Source organism: Centroberyx gerrardi, chromosome 7 (genome assembly GCF_048128805.1).
Source record: "Centroberyx gerrardi isolate f3 chromosome 7, fCenGer3.hap1.cur.20231027, whole genome shotgun sequence".
NCBI lineage: Eukaryota > Metazoa > Chordata > Actinopteri > Beryciformes > Berycidae > Centroberyx > Centroberyx gerrardi.
In genome coordinates, this window is record NC_136003.1 from 20,799,005 (window position 1) to 20,819,910 (window position 20,906).

At 45.8% G+C, this 20,906-nt stretch overlaps 1 protein-coding gene across 1 annotated transcript in view; it reads right to left on the bottom strand.

Moving 5' to 3' along the window:
• Window positions 1-435: 435 nt before the first annotated feature.
• The window catches only part of kcnt2b (potassium sodium-activated channel subfamily T member 2b), a 41,016-nt gene continuing 20,545 nt past the window's right edge, over window positions 436-20,906 (bottom strand). The window contains exons 9-28 of the mRNA XM_078284518.1: window positions 20,581-20,761; window positions 17,836-18,000; window positions 16,334-16,470; window positions 15,462-15,525; window positions 14,061-14,169; window positions 10,085-10,193; window positions 8,659-8,811; window positions 8,320-8,573; window positions 7,531-7,837; window positions 7,303-7,408; window positions 7,045-7,217; window positions 6,440-6,511; window positions 6,076-6,210; window positions 5,869-5,980; window positions 5,104-5,205; window positions 4,901-4,984; window positions 4,652-4,780; window positions 2,465-2,810; window positions 2,134-2,218; window positions 436-2,045 (exon numbers count right to left, since the gene is read on the bottom strand). Of these exons, the coding sequence (XP_078140644.1) occupies window positions 1,928-2,045; window positions 2,134-2,218; window positions 2,465-2,810; window positions 4,652-4,780; window positions 4,901-4,984; window positions 5,104-5,205; window positions 5,869-5,980; window positions 6,076-6,210; window positions 6,440-6,511; window positions 7,045-7,217; window positions 7,303-7,408; window positions 7,531-7,837; window positions 8,320-8,573; window positions 8,659-8,811; window positions 10,085-10,193; window positions 14,061-14,169; window positions 15,462-15,525; window positions 16,334-16,470; window positions 17,836-18,000; window positions 20,581-20,761 (2,941 nt within the window). The 3' untranslated portion in view covers window positions 436-1,927. The remainder of the gene's footprint in view (window positions 2,046-2,133; window positions 2,219-2,464; window positions 2,811-4,651; window positions 4,781-4,900; window positions 4,985-5,103; window positions 5,206-5,868; window positions 5,981-6,075; window positions 6,211-6,439; window positions 6,512-7,044; window positions 7,218-7,302; window positions 7,409-7,530; window positions 7,838-8,319; window positions 8,574-8,658; window positions 8,812-10,084; window positions 10,194-14,060; window positions 14,170-15,461; window positions 15,526-16,333; window positions 16,471-17,835; window positions 18,001-20,580; window positions 20,762-20,906) is intronic.

Sequence of the window (20,906 nt, forward strand, 5' to 3'; positions counted from 1 at the left end):
GAAGCTCTCCACAGAATAGCCTGATTGCTTTCTATTTTTGCTTAAACAAACACACATACAGTAACGGTAGACGTGGTAGGAGTCATTAAAAGTCAACTGGATAAATATATGTGTTCACCCCACACTCTCACATATGTAACACACGTAGCAGTATTCTGTGCTGCTTTTTCATAATGGCGACAACACAGTGTGAGTCATACAGTAGTTCTGGTATTTGTGCTGGACAAACCAGACAAAAGCCACACTGTGTCAGACAATCAAGTGATTAGTTGTGAAACGCAAAATAGCGTGACCACGTTGGTGCCTGCTGGGTTTATATTTGACTCTGCCAGTCTGTGTTTAATTATGAATCTAGTGATTGAATCAACCAAAGAGATTCTGCTGATAACTGCACAAATCGACACCGAAACAACAATAAAACAATTACAGGCTATATTGACTGACTTTAATATGTACATATTTTCATCTGTGGAAATGGCACTGAAGCTACAGCAGTGGTGCTGGCAGGAATGCCAATTAGCATTCCCACCACATGGCTGCACCATTTCTATGCGAAACGGCGCATTCAGGTTTCCAGACAAAAGATTCACAGAGGCTTGCAAGTCCTTGGTCCACACATGCACCGCAAAAACAAAATCCACTTTAACAAGTCATTTACTCTTAAAATAAACCTTAGTTTTCTTAAAACAAATGAAAGATTCGGCCAGTGAAGTGAGATAATTCCACTTGTTCCCAATGCAGTTACACTAGTTCCAGGAACTTTCTAGAAAAAAAGTGTCAATATCTTGAAACAAGGGAGAATAAGGCAGATCGCTCCACTAGTGTTGAGAACAAGTTGGAACCAAGTGGAAATATCTCACCCTCTTGGCAGATTTTTGACTTGTTTTCAGAAAAATACGATTTTTTAAGACTGAATACTAGACTAAATGACTTGTTAAGGTGTATATTTTTTGCAGTGTGCATGTATCTCTAACATGCATGCCAGCAAAAGCAAGCTGGTGGAGGAAGGGGGGGGGGGGGGCACTGACTGACAGAAGCAGAGAGAGAGGGATCTTGAGACACAGGCAAACAATAAACCAGGGATAGGTTTGTTCAAAGAGTACTCGTATAATTGAAGACAAGGACAAACTTGAATGTACACACAATGTGACTGAATGCCCGGGGCCGACAATGCCTGCTAGCTGTCTAATTTCGCCGATGGGTGAGATTGGTGCTCTTTGGATTGCTCCGCTGCTGGTGAGTGTAAAATGAGAGACGTGTGTGTGTGTTTGAGGGTGTGAGCAACAGGTAAAAAGTTTCAAAAAGGCTTCATGAGACCAAAAAAAAAAAACTGTGTGCCCCGAAGTGTCTGTTTCAAATACATCAAGTAACATTAAGTGTGACGAAACACACCTACAACATAGAGAGAGACACGAAAAATACATCCGTCAACTTCCATTTGGCAACATGTTCCTTTGGCTGTCCAGATAAAATTGGCAGTGTCTTGCTCTTGATCCGTAAGCACACGTAAACATTCATTCACTCAGTTACACATACATACATACATACAGTACATACAGACTGCACACACATACATGATGCAGTACATAACATGCACATACACAGATATAAATACATATTCATTAAATGCACTTCTGTGTCCCCAGCTCTCTGCTTTTAAAATAAGAAGGTGCATAAATTAAAAACATTCCCATCGTTATAGAAAAGGTCCATGCAGGTCTGGGTCCTCTGAGTTCACCGAGACCGAATGTCGAGAAAATATGAGGAGCACGTACAGTATCCCTGCCAAATTGGCTGCAGCCCTCTCCATCTTGCCATTTTTCGATTTCTGTTTCTGTCTCTCTCTCTCTCTCTCTCTCTCTCCCCCCCAGAGAGTGTTGTTGCCTCTCCCCTCTCTGGCAGTGTTGATGTATTTGTCTTTCTCCTCTCACAGATGGGTGCTGTCCTGCGTGTCGAACCTGTGGCTCTCCGAGCGCCCGGCGCTGCACTTCCTGCTGCTCCCTTGATTGGGCACCAGAGACAGGGGGTCCGGTCTGATCAGGTACCTGCGGTCGGAGCACAGCAGCAAAAACTTTTAGTTTCACGCTGTGTTCATTTACAGTGCTATCAGTTACACTGGCTTCATGTACTCACACGACGTCATGCAGCTCCAGTCGGGTGTCCGGAGAGGGGTTGATGAGGATGTAAGACAGTCTGTTTCCTTGGTCTGTCATCCCGTCTGACACAGGAAGAAGAAGAAGAAGAAGGAGAAGAGCGGTGTGTAGGGCAGGAAATAAAACAGGTACAGGATATAGGCTGAGCTACATCCGCAGATACAGAATAAAAGGCTAAAATAAGTCACAACACAGGAAGGCAGATTTAGCTAAAAATGGACACAAGCGGAATGCATCGATAGAGACAGACAGTAAACAACAGATTTGTAGTTGTAGTTGTAGACATCATGACATACTTTCAGCCGACTTACTGAAGCCAGAGGGAGAGAGGCCCAGGTGTTTCATACGAGTTCGCACCAGGGCGTTGAGCTCCTGTCTCTCGGAGCGCCTGAACAGGGTCAGCCTCTGCTGGCTGATCCTCTCCGCAGCGCTGCCCGGCCCCCCCTTGGCCCCGCTGAGGCCCCGGCCCCCCTTCCTGCTCAGCCGCCGCGCCCACTGCATGCTCTTCCTCCTGAGGAGCGGGTGGTCCGAGGAGTGGGAGGAGGAGGAGATGGGCTCCGAGGAGGTGGAGTTACGGTGGGGGCCGGTCCGGGACAACAGGGGCTCTCTGGGTTCTCTGGTGTCCTCATAATCTTCCACTGTGATCGATACCTGGGACTGAGACACACACACACACACACACACACACACACACACACCTCAAACATTTAATTTCCTTGTGCAGTGTAATCAACCTGTTATCACAGAGACTTCATTAAATCAATGCTTCACTGCTTGCTTTCCAAAATGAAGAGAAATTCATTTTTCTTATCAGGGTAGAAATGACTGCTATGCTTCCGACAGATGTGTGTGAATAACAGGGATGTTATATCCTGAAGTACGATGACACAAAATGGTTACCTGATCTGACACAACACAGCTGCCCAAGATACATTCCTTTGCACATAATGAATAGTCCAAGCTGCTCATGTATCCTTTGTGATCCCCACATAACTCAATCTCACTGTATGAAAATTGTACTCATTCTCTTTCTAGTTATATATTTATGTATTTTCTTTTTAATACAAATGGAGACTTTCTGTCCCATGTGATGAGTCAGAGCTAGCTATCTCCTGTCCAATCACGGTAGACCTATTGCCCCCACATTCATATCTAAACCTGACACATATCTGATCCGGGGCCATACAACCGCAGTCTGTCTGAACTGTCAGGTCAGATTACATGTGGTTTTTACGTCACTCTCTATAGGACAGATCACTGCGTCTGTTTGACTGGAAAAACATGGAGGACAACAACTCAAGCAGTGCAGAGACAGTGAGGCAAATTTAATTAGTATCCGGGGAGACGCCTCTATTCAAGCAAAACTAGAGATTCAATATTGTGATCAACCAGTGTTCAAAACAATTGGAAGAGAAATGTCTGTGGCCGCATAACATGTCTCCTTTACAATGAATTTGACTCGTCTTTTGGGCGATAAACCCATTAGAGCTGCCAGACATGTTCATGCAGGTAATTTCAGGTAATTTTCAATTTCTATCTAAAATCAGATATGGGTCGCTTTCAATCAGACAAAAAAATTGGACCTCAGTAAAAAATGGGAACTGAGCACTAAGCTCTGCGGTGTGAGTGCAGCCTCTGTGATCTTTCATTCACTGTATTTCAAGGAAGCAGCTTTGAATCAAATCAGGAACTGCAAAAATCTAAAAACTCACCCTGCAGTTTGTCTGCAGTTTTTTCTGGACAAAGCCATAGCTAGCTTGTTGCCCGCAGCTGTGAGATTGTGTTGCTGTGTCCAATGAGCAAAAATGACAGGAATTTGAGTCATGTATGGCTGGTAGCAACAGTCTGATAGAAAATTGAAACTGATCATTTCTCATTTCTCAAGGTTTATCCCTTGTAGGAGCTTGAACTGTTGGCAGCGCTTTAATTAAAGAGACAGATTTGGATTTCTTGCCAATTAGGGATTTGTTGTGTATTGCTTTTGCATGTAAAAAGATTCCAAAAGTTATTGAGCTTTAATATCCGGCACTTGTGCACTGGCTAGTGTACTGTGCGTGTTATTATCAGATGGGTATCCATGGCAGCAACCAGTGCAGTTTGATTAAATAGATCGAACACATCATTCATGATTCAAGAGTACTTGTATAGTTTGTTTTTTTAATTTTGTGTTTTAGTAGCTGCGCTGGAAATATCCTGACATGACGTCACACCATCTTCATTTGGCCAGTTATCCATGGAAACAAGAAAAATACACAAAAAAAACAAAAAAACAAGGTACATCACCAGTAGCTGTTTTTTTTAACAGTGTGGATTGATCATCAAAGTGTGGATTTTTCCTCTAAGTGCGTTGCCCAATAGTAGATTTTGAGGGAAGGGAAAGAGTTTGTCATTCATTCTCCCAGCCGGTTCAGGGATTTGAACCGGTGACGTTCTGAGCACAAGCACCCATCATTAACCTCATCATTAACCCGCCACAGCTAACACCTGTACAAGCTAACCTCAGAGACTGGGAGCTTGTGGGCCTCAGTGCGGTAGATGCCTATGGGGATGTCTCCGGTGGAGGAGCACAGCTTCTGGTAGAGTCTGCCGTAGGTGCGGATCCACAGGTCGTCCTCTGTGATTTTCATCTAGGAGAGCAAACACGCAACACAAAAATCACCCTCAGAATCCACCTCAAAATCCACACTTTTGTTTTGGTATCAATATATTGACGTGCGCTAACATTTCATTTTCAAGCTGTTACTTACAGCGCAGAGGAAGCCTGAGCCGGGCATGGAGTCGAGACCCAGCAGCAGTCTGGTGATGGAGATCATGTAGTCTTTCACAAATGACTGGTGGGGGGGGGAACGCAGCAAGACGTCAGCGAGAATATAACATATTTGATTTTGGCCATGTGAAGGATCAGGCTTCTTGCTGCTCAGTCAGAGTGGAGTGTGTGTTTGAGTGTTACCTGGTAGAGGAGAGTGTCCAGCATGCTGACGCTGAACACTTTCCCTGCAGCAAACGGCAGGCGGAACATGAAGACCAGGTTGGAGCCCTTCTCCCTCTCCTTCTGAGGGTCACACATACACACACACCGACACACACACACACACTTTCCTGATTACACTGGTCTCACTCAGGGTAGAGAGTGGGCATACGGGCTAATCATCCCATCAAACAACAAGTGGTGTGATGTAAGCTTCTCAAAAGCGGGCAGGGTGTACGCATTACCTATAATGATTGTATTTTTTCTTTTCTTTTTACAATCGGTCATTCATTCTCTCTACTCGCTTATTCCTTTTCAGGGTCACAGGGGTGCTGGGGCCTATCCCAGCATGCATTGGGCAGAAGGCAGAGAAACACCCTTGACAGGTTGCCAGTCCTTACAGGGCTAAAAACAGAACATTGCCCACGCTCACATTCATACCTATGGGCAATTTAGAGTCTCCAATCTGTGTGATTTACATGTCTTTGTAATGTGGGAGTAAAGCGCAGCACCCAGAGGAAACCCACACAAACACGGAGAGAGCATGCAAAGGGAATCAAACCCAGGTCTTTCTCACTGTGAGGCGCCCTTCCTCAGAGCCATTTCCACTTAAATTTAATCCCATAATAATGTTAATCCCAGCTGGGACGTCCCATCAGCAACTCAACCTTTGAAGATCCGATGTCAAGCAGCGGCAGGGAAGCAGGGGACGGAGACGAGGCGGGTTTAACGGCGTAAAGCTCTTACCTTCTCCAGCTTGGATAGAGCCAGAGAGTAGTGGTCTTTGACTTTGAACTGCATGAAGCGCATGTTGGCTGGGTGGGTGAGCTCCGTGATGATACTGAGAGCTGGGAACAGTCTGGGACCAGGGAGGAGAGAGACAGACAGAGAGAGTATTAGAGGAAAAACTTGGCGAGCGTGTGAGACTGCAGAGCGAGTTTGGGCAAGGCAGACCTGAAGAGAGTCTGGACGTTGACTATGGTCTTGGCATCGGCCATGTAGTCCTCCTCGGCAATCATGGAGCTCTCCTTGTCAACCACCACCATGGTGTCGGCGAAAGTGACTCCACACCGCAGCAAACTGTCCAGACTGCAGAGAGAGAGAGAGAGAGAGAGAGAAAGAGAGAGAGGAGTGGGAGATGATAAAGGAGAATAAAAAATCTGTGTTCAAGTGCAGGAAGAATAAATGAAAGAGCAAAATATGTCCACTGAGTGGCGGGACACACATAAATGAATGAAGATTAAGGAAATAGCAGAAGAGAAGAAGAGGAAGAGGACGATACATAATGAGATCTGCCCGGGGCTTTGGTCTATCTTACTTGTCGATGGAGCCCACTGTGTAGAACACCATGGGGAACCAACAGATCGCCTCCAGGAAGTCCGCCTCAGGTCTGAACCAACCAAACAAACACAAATAGATTGTTTTGAGTGTCCCAACAGTAGAGATTTATACATACCGTAATGAGGAGCTAGCATCCCCACAGAGACAGACCCCTCACTCAGCCTGAGAAACACAGAAAAACAGTGCAGCCTGCTGCCTTGTAGAGAACACTGAAAATAACAGCAGTACAGTGGAGTGACTCAGCGTTTTATTGGCTTTTTATTGGATTCCACTCTCATTTGGCTGACTGCGTTTGTGTACCAGCCACAATACACGACACTGGACTGTAGCGCATTGTCCTGAAAGCATTCAGCGTTTCACAAATCATGTTTACAGTGACCTTAAATAGCTCTCTTTTTTTCCCTACCGCTGGCTATTTAAAGTGGAACCCATTTTACCAGTAGTTACCTAGATTTGTAGCACAGCTGTCATGCTCAGAGCCACAATTTTGGCCTTACATGTAACCTACTTCGCTTTGATAATAGCGGCTATTTCCGAGCATATCCACCCTATCACACCAGGTAGAGTAAATGTCGGCCTCACATGCTCTCCAGCAGCAGCACTATGGGGTTGAGCTCCTTCCTGGGTCGGTAGTAGGCCCTCAGCGGCACAATGAAGTTGTATAAACCATTCCCCGCACTCTCCGCCGACACGATGATCAATTTGTTCTTGAAGCCGTAGGAACGCGCGTCCTCAAAAGGGATGTGGTGGCAGGCCTAGGAGAGAAACAGAGTGGCTGTAAGGCTGTGTGGCACGTGAATGAGTAAATTAGGGTGATAGGGAGTCATTTAGATCCCGTACCTTGTCCATGCGCAGGCAGCAAAAAGGCATCTTTTCTTGCAGCAGGTGGCACAGCGCAGGGGAGCTGCCGATGTACGGAGAGTTCAGCGGGTATCCCTTCACCCACCTGAGGACACCCACATGCACACACATGCGCACGGTTATTTTTGAACAAGTTTACAGCTCAACAGGACCATAAACGCTAATTCAAACAGCATCTTCAGTACATACTCGCAGTGTCCGCCCCACCAGTGGGCCCTCTCGTCCCTGTCGCTGTCCTCCTTGCCCTCTTCTCCTCCCTCGTCCTCTGACTGGTCTCCCAGCAGGTCAAAGGTGGGGTTGTTGACGCCGTCCACCAGCTCCAGGACGGGGGCGATGCTGTGCCGCCTCTCCTCGGCCGACTCTCCCATGGCAGGCAGGGCCAAGGTGTTGGCGCCCCCCACCTCCGCCCTGGAGCTGCTCCTGCTCCCTCTTCCGCTGCCCATGCCCACGCTGCCTGGATCCTGCCCCTCTGGGCTGCTGTCACTGGAGTCCTGCAGGTCGATGGCCACGGTGCCTGGAGGACATGCACACAGTCGCACTGATTATCAAGATACGGGTCATGCTCATGGGTCAAACACAATAAGTTTGTCTCTTAACATGATTCTCTGAGAATCTGTTGTGAGAGCAACAGTTAAAACCAGTGAGCTGAAGAGTTCCAGTGTTGTCCACCAGGTGGTGTGTTTGTAAAACCTCCCGCTAAAACGTAATCAGCAGAAATGAATGCACATTTGACATTTCAGTTCCTCTGACAGTTGCTCTTATCAAGAGTGACTTATAATCAGATACATGTTAATTCCTTTACATTGGTATGAATCATTCTAAACCATGCAGATATGTTTTCAAATGTGAGAACTGCATAATTATGAGAGTTGTGGCCGTGCTGCTGTCTGAGTCAGTTTAACAAGAAGTCTGCGTGTTCGGCCATTCGGCGCTCTGAAAGCAGAGGGTCAGCCTGTAAATGTTACGCAGTCTTTGTGCCGTGCCCGTCTGACTGACCCATGCTGGCGATGATACTGTGCACCGGCAGGCGGGTGAGGCCATGGTAGATGGTTTGGTGAACTCCCCTGGCATTTCCCCCCGGGCCGCCGCGTGACGGCTCCCTCTGGCCCCTGACAAACGCCGAGTTCTCCTCTTTGGAGATATTGATGTAGAAGCACATGTCCGAGGCCCCCATGATGTGGCAGGGACCAGGGTTCAGCAGGATGTTGGTGGTGTCCAGCCTGCGCACTCCGATCAAACACACTCCATACCTGCGAACACAGAGACGAGCTCAGCTGTTGAACTGTGCGAGTGTGTGTGTGTTTTCATATCTTGGTTTTCTTATATTCCCCTTACTTTTTATGTGCATGAAAGGAGGCAAAGGTGAAGCTCTTCCCCTGGTACTCCCCAAAGAATTTGCTCTCCTCCAAGCGGATGTGATGGACCTCATTGGCTGAGCAGCGCCGGTAGGTGCGTTGCCATTGGTCCGCCGAGCACGCGCTGCCCTCCCTGAGACAGGGAGAGAGATTAATTGGCCATGAGGGGAAAAGGCTGACCTTTTTTAACAGATGACACAAAGCCTCTAGCTCAGCCACATTTGAGAGGTTTTTCCTCTCAAGGCTGCAGTGGGAACAGCTTACATCTCTGTTGGAGCTGCTGATCAATATTTCAATCAGCACACAGATGTAGGCAAGGACACCCAGTCTGTCTGAACAATAGGTCCCAGATGTACACATTCACACCGTTAAATGGACAGCACTTATCTCAGAGGGATATGGCTTGAGACGTGGAGGCTAAGAGGTGGTATCAGGAAGCAGGGGTGTGGGGGCAGTGTGAATGTGGGCGGCCTGCGAAAAAGACTGCATTACATAAACAAGTGTTGTGGCGAATTTACAGTTTACAGGAATGGCGCGCCAGGCTGGTTTAACGTCACAGCACTTCAGGGACACAGACTAGCAGGGGAGGAGGAGGACAAACACTAGCCGTTTATCGATGGCACAGCCAATAAATAGAAAAGCTTATTAAAGTCTAGCTGTACATGAATGCTTATGAGAAAGCCTGCTTTCAACTGTTGAACTTCACAGTCCCAAAACAAGTTATGACAAAGCCACATTCCCCACTGAGATGTAATCCAATGAAAGGTAACAGGAAAAAAAGGATTTGTTATTGTTGGAGAACAAATACTGTCAGCTCATATATTTAACAACAATAAATTAATCTGTAGAGTACTTTTAGTCAGTGATGTATTGTTACTGGCAATAGTAAATTAAAGCTACAAGAGGCAAATTTTTTGTGTAAAAATACAACCGTCATCAACCTAAATCACAAAGTGTGGCTGGCTGCAACAAAGAAGAGCATCAATATCAGTTTACTGATATTACCACAATTCCCAAAAGCTCAAGCTTTTTGTTTGAAAAGTCCAGAAATTGAGTCAGACAGCACAATGTAATGCCTGTTGAAGTTGGGTAGGACATTAAGCACAAGCATTTCGATGAATACAAACTACGGATGAGGCTGCCTACCTGTTGAGGGGCTGGAAGGCTCCTGCACGTTGCTTGAAGGCCTCTTGGGGCGCCGTTCTGAAAGAAGAGGGGCGGTGAGGTGACAAGATGCAGCTCACCTCTGTCCTACTGTGGCTCTATGGTGGCTATGAAATGTATCTATATTAAACCGCCAAGATTATAAGACTGTACTGATAGTTTGCTCACTGCACCATCAAATGGAGAAGGGGAAAGAGAGCGAGCGAGAGAGACACAAAGACAGAGAGAGAGAGAAAACTCACTGTCCTCTGGAGGAGTGGATCAATAGAGTGATGAGGGTGGAGGTAGCGGGGCACACACAGTTTAGAGCCAGCATGGCGTACTTAAACTCTTCCTCACACACCACATGATCTGCAGACAGAGGAAACAAGAGAGACGGAGCAGCCGAGGTCACACATGCCTCAGCAAAACACAAACACTCACATTCTGTTCCATTAAAAGTTTCAGTGTGCAGAACCATAAACTTCGCTTTGAACGGAGCAACACAACAGCGAATACAAATGTGTTGTTGAGAAAGTCTCTCCATGCCTTTGTTTTTGTGTGTGTGTGTGTGTGTGTGTGTGTGTGTGTGTGTGTGTGTGTGTGGAGGATTATGTATTCCTCTCAGCAGACATGGCAACCTCATTAGTTCTGGGGCTACCTAGACGCTGCTGTAATGGAGGGGCCAGGGGCTAAAATGAATTAAAGCCTTTAAGCTCTTGTAAACACACATCATCATGCATTTCACTTATTACATTGTGTATAATTATAATATGCCTCTGTGTTTACCCCCAAACACACAAGCACACACACAAGCTGTAGGTGCAAATGTAGCCCCATTTCATGTTGCATATTCATAAATGCTGCTTGATGTACTGTATGTCTAATAGGATGCAATTAAGTGAACTAAGTCAAACAGACCATGCCACCATCGTGCATCATTCTGTTGCCTCTGCTCAGACACCATCTGTGTTTACGCCTATGGGGTCTATTTTGTGTTATCGCTCTGGCCCATGGCTCAGTTTTGGGGTAATGGGGAGACCTAGCAACAGGCCAGCGATGTGCCGTCTTATTGCACCACCTTCCCTCTGACACTTAACACGGCCCTGCGAGCCAACCGAACCAAAATGAACAAACACAGATAACAGTCTTCTCATTTACCTGTTGCTACACAGCTCTCTCTTTGAAAGGAAAAACCAATAGAGCGATTCATGTTTTTAGTTAGCCAATCAGGGAATAAGGCCCAGGGAGCATCCATTTCCCCTGCTGTGTAATTCTTGATTGCATTGTCTTCAGTGATGAGCAGACAGGCATATTAAGGCTGCCTTGTTTACCGACAAATTTGAGCCCGGTATTAAAAGCACAATGCGCTCTGCATTTCGATATCGGTCACAATATCAGAGCCTGTGAAGGGAATCAAACGCAATCAGTTGTCAGCCTGGTTGTACACTGGGCAATAAGAGGCCGGCTGAGATGAAAATGCGGTTTTTAACAAATAAAAGGCTGTGAGCGCTTGAAACTATGCAGGTGAACGGCACGATGACAGCTCAGCCTTGATTAAAGCTGTTGTTGATCTTCTGTTGAAGCACAAATGTTCTGACAGCTCAGAACAGCACTTCACCATGCAGGTCACAGACACCAGCCTCCCGCTACTCAATCTCTTCTCTGCATTTCATTCAAAGCGGAAGCTTTCACACAGTAATGGCAAATGAAGCTTAAGGAGTAAGAGACAAAACATTTCTGTGAGTTGTTTCTATGGAGCAACAGCATTCTTTATACTTACAAGCATATTCCACTCTTTCTGTCTTACACGTGTATGCATGCACACACACACATACATGACACACACACACCTAACCCCCAAAGCACATACACAGTAGCCACAGACCAAATTAAGATTTTTTCCAATATCCAATTTCCAATATGCTTCTTGCACCACTCTTCACTACAGCCATCCCTTCACTTTCCAGCTTCTCCCCTCGTCTTCTCCTCCCCTTGCCCTTCACAGTACCCTCCTCCAGCCCTCCACCCTGTCCTGTATCCTTGAGGTGCTTGGACCCAGACTAGGAGAGAAACCAATTACAGACCTAGACTCTGTACAGACTCACCACACACACACACACACACACACACACACACACTCTCTCTCCCTGTCTCTGAGGAAGATCTGGGCTTTTGTATCTCTTTCTCCAGGCTGCATGTTGTTTTCCATTACAGACTGATATTAAGGGTGCCACTGTGTGTGTGCACTTGACGGTGTGTGTGTGTGTGTGTGTGTGTGTGTGTGTGTGTGTGCACGCATGCTTGCATGTATGAGAGAGTGTGTGTGTGTGCACAGGTGTGACTATGTGCACCTTCTACAAGAATGCAATTACAACATGTCCACAGGTCCACCAGTTGAGCTAATTAAATCAGTATGCGGTTGTTGTGTGTATGAGAGAACTGCTATCAACACCATGCAGCTACAATGGGCCGAGCTCAGGAGGGTGACTGGCTATTGTCGTTCAACACATAAACTAGGCAGATAATCAATCGACACAAGGTAACCCACAATTCCATTCGGTTTCTCAAAATCCTCAGCTCAATCTGATCTATCCTAATGAACATTATGGTGTTATTATACTATTCCTGCGGATCAAATTAAGTCTTGTGACTGTAGCTCATTAATGCCTCCCACACTGGCACTTAGTGAGTATATTCCAAGCAGAGTCTCAATGTGGCTTCGTCACTAAATGCCCATGTGACAGCACGCTGATTTGTTCTCTGGGTCTCCCCATGGTGACTTGAGGATTAGAAGGACACTATACGCTCAGCAGAGGCACTATTGATTACTAGCCTGCTCTCGTTCAGATTCATACTGAATATTTTGTGTGTTTAAAGGAGCACTTTACATTCCGCTAATCCTATAGCACGCCACTTATTCAGCACTTATTCGGCTAAAGTGCTGTTGTGCCAACAAGGCGAGGCCATCTTTCACACGAAGAGCCCTATCAACATCGGCCAAAGCAAATATAACGTCTTGAGGAGGATGATGCTGAACACACAACACTGCAAGGTATGGGGGGCCTTCGACACATGCTCTATATCAAGATAACACATCAAAGCAACGCACATGTCACAGCCATGTCCATGTGATTACCAGTCAGCCCCACATAGCTGACTGGTGTCCTTCATCCTGAACGATGGGAGTCACACAGCAGACAGCAGATGAGCCGGCTCAATGCTAACTCATGTCTGACCTACAGTAACATCGACAACGAAGCCGCCGGTCTGGCCGTGGTAGTGAGGCAGTTAAAAGCCATGGTAGGGGCAGAGGAGGACTGGCTGCAGGGAGGGCTCGTCTGCCAGGTTAACGCAACAGTAGAACTCATCAGAGAAAGTGGATTTTCTCTGCCAAGGTAGCAAAGTAAAACGTTAATCATTGATAGAGACAGCTGGGATGAGGGCGGCAAGCTAGAATTGAGTTTGACGTTCTCCAGGGCTGTAGGCAGAGAGATGTGTGAGAGAGAGGAGAGAGGGTGAGAGAGAGAGAGAGAGAGAGAGAGACAGAAAGAGAGTTTGCTTCATCTTTCTCTCTCCTTCACTAGCCGTTGATTGACTGGCGTTTTCTGTTGGGCAGGAGAGGAAGGGATGCTCTCCAAAAGGCAATGTGAAAAACTCAGAGAAACCCCTCAAAAGGCTTGCAGCCAAGCTAAGCCAATCTGTCCAGCGCTGCTTTTGAGGTGGGGAGATAGATTGCTATACTGCTGCACAGGCAGGCTGATAGAAAATGCATGGGAGACATTTTCAGGCTTACAAATCAGGCAGACGAGCTCAAGTAGAAAATGGGACATAACTCACAAAGTGACAGCTGATGAGACACGCCGAATATAAAGAGCAGACTGGACGCCTTAGTCATTTCAATGGACTTCTACAATATAACCATGAATAATGGTTACTTACTTGATCGTCCATCTTTGACATTGCTTATAGTTGCATCGAGGCTGGATTGCCTCTTGACTGTGCACAATTTCTGTCACAAATTGAGTTTAACCACCTCAAAATCCCAACCTATCATTTCCTGCATCTTGGTGTTATCTCAAATGAAGTGAAGTTGCATCTAAACAACAAGTGTGGCAAAGGTCAGAGACAGACAGACACACACACACACACACACACACACACACACACACACACATATACACACACGCTTCTCACTGACACCTCAATCACTTCCAGTCAATTTGATTCCACACCGACCTGCAAATTTGACGTGGAACTTGTTCTCAGGCTTGAGAATCTGGACGTACAGGGGGCAATTTGGGGCAAAGTCTTTCACTGCCCAGGCTCGAAGAATGGTCTGATGATCCTGAGAAAATGACAGAGAGAGAGAGAGAGAGAGAGACAAGAGGGAAGGAGAAAGAGCGAGATGGATGGAAAAGAAGAGGGAGAGAGAAATAGAGCGAGAGAGGAAGAAACCCATCATTAGCGGCATCAGATTGTAGTTCTTCTCTGAAGCCCCACTAATAATCCTCTTAAAGCACTGACTGCACAGCAGACAGCAGAGCAATGGAACGGTCCTCACATTTCAGAGTAATGCAGTTCTGACAACGTTTGGACAGAGGGGTGTTCAAGGCTGCACAAAACAGGGGGAGGGGAGGCAGAGGCCATAAAGAGAGCGAACTGAATTGGTGTTAAATTGGCCCTCAGATGGTCACAGAAAATTCAGGCAATGGGAAAACAGAAAATGCAGGCAAAGTAGGGTGTGGGAGGTTGATGGGACGCTGCAAAAAAATGTCCATCTTCACAACTCATTTAGTCTCATATTTAGTCTTAAAATCTTACGTTTTCTTAAAGGTCATATATTATTCCGTTTTCATGATTTTGATGATTCATGATGCTGAGTGGAGGCTTTCCGGTTCAAATGCTGCAAACTGGCCTGATTGGAAGGATTTCAGTACTTTTTTAGAGAGGGGAGCCATTCAGGATCAAGTCCAGTTGTCTAAAATCTAATTTTAATAATGTCTTCATTAAACATCTTTGAATATATGTATGTTATATAGCTTATATAGGTGATTTGGCACTGTGGAGGAATATTGAAGTGGGGTACATACCATACCTACTCTATATCATAGCTGTGTAATGGCATTTCCAACTCAGAAAAATACTGGGAATTGTGTTATTAACTATTAATTATTGTTTTTGTATTTTTCCTGGGTGTGCATTTGTATGGTTTCATTTTTGTGTCCAGCCTGTGTTCTCTTTACTGTCTGTTCTATTTTCTTCACTGCATACTGAATATTTTGATGGAAAACTAAAAAAATGAATAATCATAAAAAAACAAGCCAATGGGTTGAGGTAATTCCACTTGTTTCCACTGCAGTTCATTTTCTAGAAACAAATGCCTATATCTTGAAACAACGCAGAATAAGGCAGATCACTCTGAAAATCAAGAAAATTCATTTGAGAAAATTCTTGGAACAAATTGATTTCCACTGGAAACAATTGAAATTATCTCACCCTAATGGTAGATGTTATTCAATTGTTTTAAGAAAAAAGAAGATTTTAAGTCTCAATATTAGACAAGATGACTTAAGATGGATATTTTTTTTGCAGTATGAGAAGTGTCATGGCGATACAGGGAAACGGTGAGGAACGTACAGCGGCGAAGCGGTCCACTTCAAACCGGTTACTGAGGATAAAGCAGGCCTCAGCATCATCCATCCTATAGGCAGTTAGTAGAGCAGGACGCCATGGGACCGACCGCAAGCCAGGACACAGCCAGAGGAGAGAGGGAGAGAGAGAGAGAGGGAGAGAGAGAGGGAGAGAGAGAGAGAATCAGGGAGGCAATGATGAGAGAAGAGACGAGAAGGAGGGTGTTGTCATGTTATTGAGGGAGAGGACAAAAGAGAAAAAAAGCAGGACAATAGAACAACAAACGTGTCCTTCAAGCCCACGCCATTTATGGATGAGATAGTAGGAGGCGAGGCGAGGAGACAGGGAGATTAAACAAACAGGCTTTCGCTCCTTTTCTTTCCTTGTGACAAAGCCAGCCTAAGGTGCTGGGGCTGTATTATCAGGAGCCAGGGGGTAAACAATACGCAATATGACTCAAACCGTAATTACGGCTCTTACTTCAAGGCTGTAGGTTCTTTAGGTTTTAATTAGGAGCTCCGGCTTCTACCTGCAGGTGCTTCATTTCAAGGTGTCTTAGTTCTGCGTACGTCAGTTCTGGGTTTTCTGGGTTTTGAGGTCTCAGTTGTTGACAGAGTGTTTGGTGGCAACATGTGCTAGTGTTAGTGATTTTATTTCTAAGTGCTAATGTGCAGATAGATAGATAGATAGATAGATGGATAGATGGATAGATGGATAGATAGATAGAGATAGAGAGATAGATACCTGCCTACATACATACATCTAGACAGATAAATGGCAGTAGGCTTGTCTCTCTATGTTCTAAGTGCTAGGGTCTAGACTCTGTGTTGATGTTGTTGTTGTTGTTGTTGTTGTTGCTCTAGGTCCCAGCGACTCACTTGGCCCTCATCAGGTCTTGGTCTTTGAGTGCGGAGCCCTGCAGGTAGATGACTCTCTGTGCCCACAGAGGGACATGAAGAACCCTCCGAACCTGGACGTCCATCTCTGCTGGGCACAGGATCACCACGTAGTAGTCCTACACACACACACACACACACACACACACACACACACATACATTTATAAAACTATACTTGTGAGAATCTTCCACTGACTACATTCATTACATTCATTACATTACATTCACCTTAACCCTCAGCTCTACATGACCTAAACCTAACCAAGCATGTTTGTAGCGGTTTATTGCAGCTCTGGAGCGTTTACTCCTTTAGTTCGGTTCATTTGGGAACAACAATGCCATTCAAACTCGAGTGCACACCAAGTAACCACACTGAGATGCCTGAAAATGCAGGTCTCCGTCCTCTTCCAAGAGAACTGCAGTGCGGTTTTGTTAGGAGTGAGAACGTAATCGTGTACCAACTACAGGAAACGACCCCAAAATGCAAGGCTTTATGGGTATAAGGAGACAGTTGTTGACGTCTGATAGCCAGTTCCTCATGCTTGGAAAGCCTACTGAAAGCAAATGAACCAAGGACACGCTGCAGTGTCAACTGATGTTTCCTCTACTCTCAACTGGTATGAACACCAAAGAATGTAAATGGACGGCACAGACCGCAGACAAGTGCATAATGCTTTGCTAAAGTTACAAGGACTGGAATCAGATTGTTCTGACTCCTCCCCACTGCCAAAATCTCTAACCTGGCAGGATAGCATTTTACCAAAACTCTGCCCAAAAAACAAACTACTGAGTCAATGTGACTTTTGTTTACAAGCGCTGGTTCAATTGTCATTGGGCCGTGTGAATCTAAATGTACCAAATACAAAAATGAAACAATGTAAACTATGGTTCAGACCAAAGAAAACAAACTAGGTGTGATCGCACCCTAAACTAACCTTAACCTTAAACCTCACCCGAACCTAAACCTAATCCTTATTCTCATTTTAACCCTAAACTCAAGTCCTAACCCCCTCAACTGGCCAAAACAACCTCGCTTTAATGTCTTCTCTCCACAGGCAGAAAGCTGAAACGGGTTCTCACAAGGGTAGAAGTACAAGGACAAACAATTACACACAACAAACACACACACACCTATACACACACAAATACATGCGTAGATTCAGGCATGTGCATGTGTACACACACACACACACACACACACACACACACACACACACACACACACAGGCACACACAGGCACAAAACACGGTATTATCGACAAGGAGGCGCACACATGGATGCACACTCAAGCAAACACACACATCTGCTCCGACATGAATAAGACAGCCGTTTGATCTGTGTTAATACTGAATTAATCCTCTGCCTTAACCTCAGCTGGTAGGGCTCCTGGAGAGGATTAGAGACAACACACACACACACACACACACACACACACACACATCCCACACCCTCTTGTCCTACTTAAAACCATTTGGAGAGACCTGGAGTCGGGGGTGAGCGAAGAACTCATTGAGGAAGTCCATGAGGAGGTCGATCTTGAGACAGCTGACACACAGCACCACGTGTTTCTCCGTCTGCGCCCGGTACCGGCTGTAGTTCCCCCCCGACTTCTGACGCTCCATCCACAGGAAGGCCAACTGCTCAAACTGCACTCAGGACAGCATCCGTCACATTCAACAGGGGGAGATTGGATTAAGTTAGCTGGAGAACAGGGAGGAGGGCCAGGTGGAGCATGAAAAGATAGCAATGGCAGCAGTCTAGTGTTTCGGTTCGATTACGGAGAGTGTTTTGTGCTATTAAGATAAGTGGTGATTTGGTTAAGGTTGGTGGGCGAGTTTAAGGTGATTTGGGGGTTTGAGGGGAGGAAAGGAAATAATAGTAGGCCTAAGTTAAATTGGGCAGCTGTAATGGATAGTAGCAGGTGTTTTGTAATTTTACAGAGGAAAGTTGCAGAATTCAAGAGAATGGGGTTAGTTATACTGCAAAAAATAAGCCATTTGGTTTAGTTTTGCGTCGTTGGAGCCTGTTTTTCTCAAAACAATAGAAAAAACATTCAATTATTTTCAATGCAAATCATTTTTTTCTTCTTGAATCAAGTGGCATGATCTTGAGGTGATGTATTGCACCTTCTGGCAGCCATATTGGAGGTCCTCAATGAAGAGCTGATTGTGTTTCTCAACATACGACTTGGCTGCCTCAATAGAATTCAATAGATAGTTGATTTCTGTGCTGTTATTGACTGGGAAACCATAATTTTGCCATGGATACATTTGATTGAGTTGATATAACATCAGCTTGTTAGCTAGCAAATCATATATCTGGTCAGCTAACCATCCCTGTGTTCTGGCTGAATTGCACACTAGCTAATGTATCTAGTAGTAGCTGGCGTTAGTAGTGGCATGTTAGTAGTATATGTAATGTTAACATGAACACTGGTTGCTTTGCTAAATTAGCTTGCTGGCTAGTTAGCTAGCCGTCAAAAGCCAAAAACCATCTGTTTATCCAAGCTAACCGAGCTGATGCCTTTTAAGCCATGACTTGCAGTGCTTTGAACTTGGACCAACAGGGAAAAGGGCTAAAAACAGTTTCCCATGTCACAGCAACCTAAATTTGGAAACAAATCCACCTCATTAGACCATTCACACCCACACCACAACAATCTTCAGACAGCTAGACAGCCAGCTGGTTATGCTGGTGGATAATTGTCACATCAAGGAAATTCTCCAAACAGGTGAAACTGTATTTGAAAAAAGGGAAATGACCTCACCCAGATGTTTTTTTGGTTTTTTTTTTTTAACTTACTTTTAGATAAATAATATGTTAAGACTCAAAACCAGACTGAATGACTTGTCAAGAGGGATATTTCTTGTACTGTATTACAGACAGATACAGGAAGACCAGTTGATGCAACAATGTGGAAAGACAGTGGCTGAATGCTGATGCGCTCTGTGGCTCCGCTGTGCAGACTGGGGATTGGTCATGGCAGGGTTCAGAGACAGACAGACACACACACACACACCCACACATGCACACACACACAAAAGGGGAGGGTGGGGGCTAAAGGGGGGCCAGTTTCTAAATGTCAAGGGGTATTTATGGATGAAAGATGGGGACAGGGAGTGGGAGGGTGACATGGCTCCATGCTAGTGATGCAGAGACCGCCATTACTTTATGAATCGGCTTTTTCGCGTTCAGTGGAAATATCTACCCGCTAATTTTATTTGTATTCCTGAAGCTTTTTGGGGCTTTGAAGATAGCGGCTGCCTTCCAGCCACAGCTGATGGGGCAAAAGAAGAAAAAAAAGCAGCGAGTGTGCGTTTAGTTTAGTTTAGTTTAGTTGAGCCACCAGATCTACAGCTAGGTGAGCGCTTGTGTGACCTGAACAAAAAAACAGAACAGCTCTCTCAGACGGGTGTATCATCACCCATCATCACAAAAAATCCAATTCACAGCAAAACGAGAACTTCAAAAAGAGCAAATCCTTTGTGAATCGCTCATCAGTACCGTGTCATTTCCTGTCCTGCTCATACATGCCATACACACACACACACACACACACACCAGAGCTCCCCTGAGCTGTGTAACCGAGCGTCCCTCCTCTCTGACTGCAGGCACGCAGAAGAGAGAGATTCCTGCAATTAACACTTTCACATCTTCTGTGAGAAACGCAGGTACGTCAGCCGCCGTGGGGAAGCATGTCGGATAGTTTGACAAATGTAAGGCAGAACCGTCGGGATACAACGCGACTGATTTGTTTGTCAAGGTGTTTATATCAGTCCCTATGCAAATAATGCACGCGTGTGTGTGTGTGTGTGTGTGTAAACAGCCTGCCTCCAGTTCTCTGTCATGAAGCTCTCTCTCTCTGCGGAGCAGCTAAATGACAGGAGAGGGATTTGGGGAGTTGAGTCGGTAAGGAAGACACTCTCACTGTTCTCTGAATAAAAATAGCGTCGCAAATCTATGTAGGCCGCAATGAGTCATCATATTCTTCTGAGAGGGGAAACACAAGACATATTACATGCTACCGGAAAAAAACTTTACTATGAGCTTACTAAGGGAACTGAACTGGCCTGTGCTGGCTGCAGACCCCTCACATCTGTCAGTTGTACAATTGATTTTAAGATTTTACTGATCGCTTTTAAGGCACGTACAGGTCTGACACCAAGCTATGAGACTTTCTAACCCCATACAAGCTGGAAAAAGCCTCTCGCCGTTCCATTCCTCACCTGGATGGGAAGCACGATGAGCGCCACGAAGATCATGATGACCACCAGGAGCTGCGAGGGCCAGATCTGCGGCGTGACGTCCCCGAAGCCCACCGTGGAGAAGGTGACCACGCAGAAGTAGAGCGAGTCGAACAGGGTCAGGTTGTTGCCCGCTCGCTCCAGGTGCTGGATGCCGCAGATACTGGTGGGAGGGGGGAAGAGGGGAGGGGGGCCGAAAAGCACGGGAAGGGTGGCAGGCGGACAGTTGGGGAAGGAACGGGGTTTGGGTGGAGGGTGGGAGGATGGGGTGGAGGTTATGACAGGAAGTGAGCATCGTTGAGAAACAG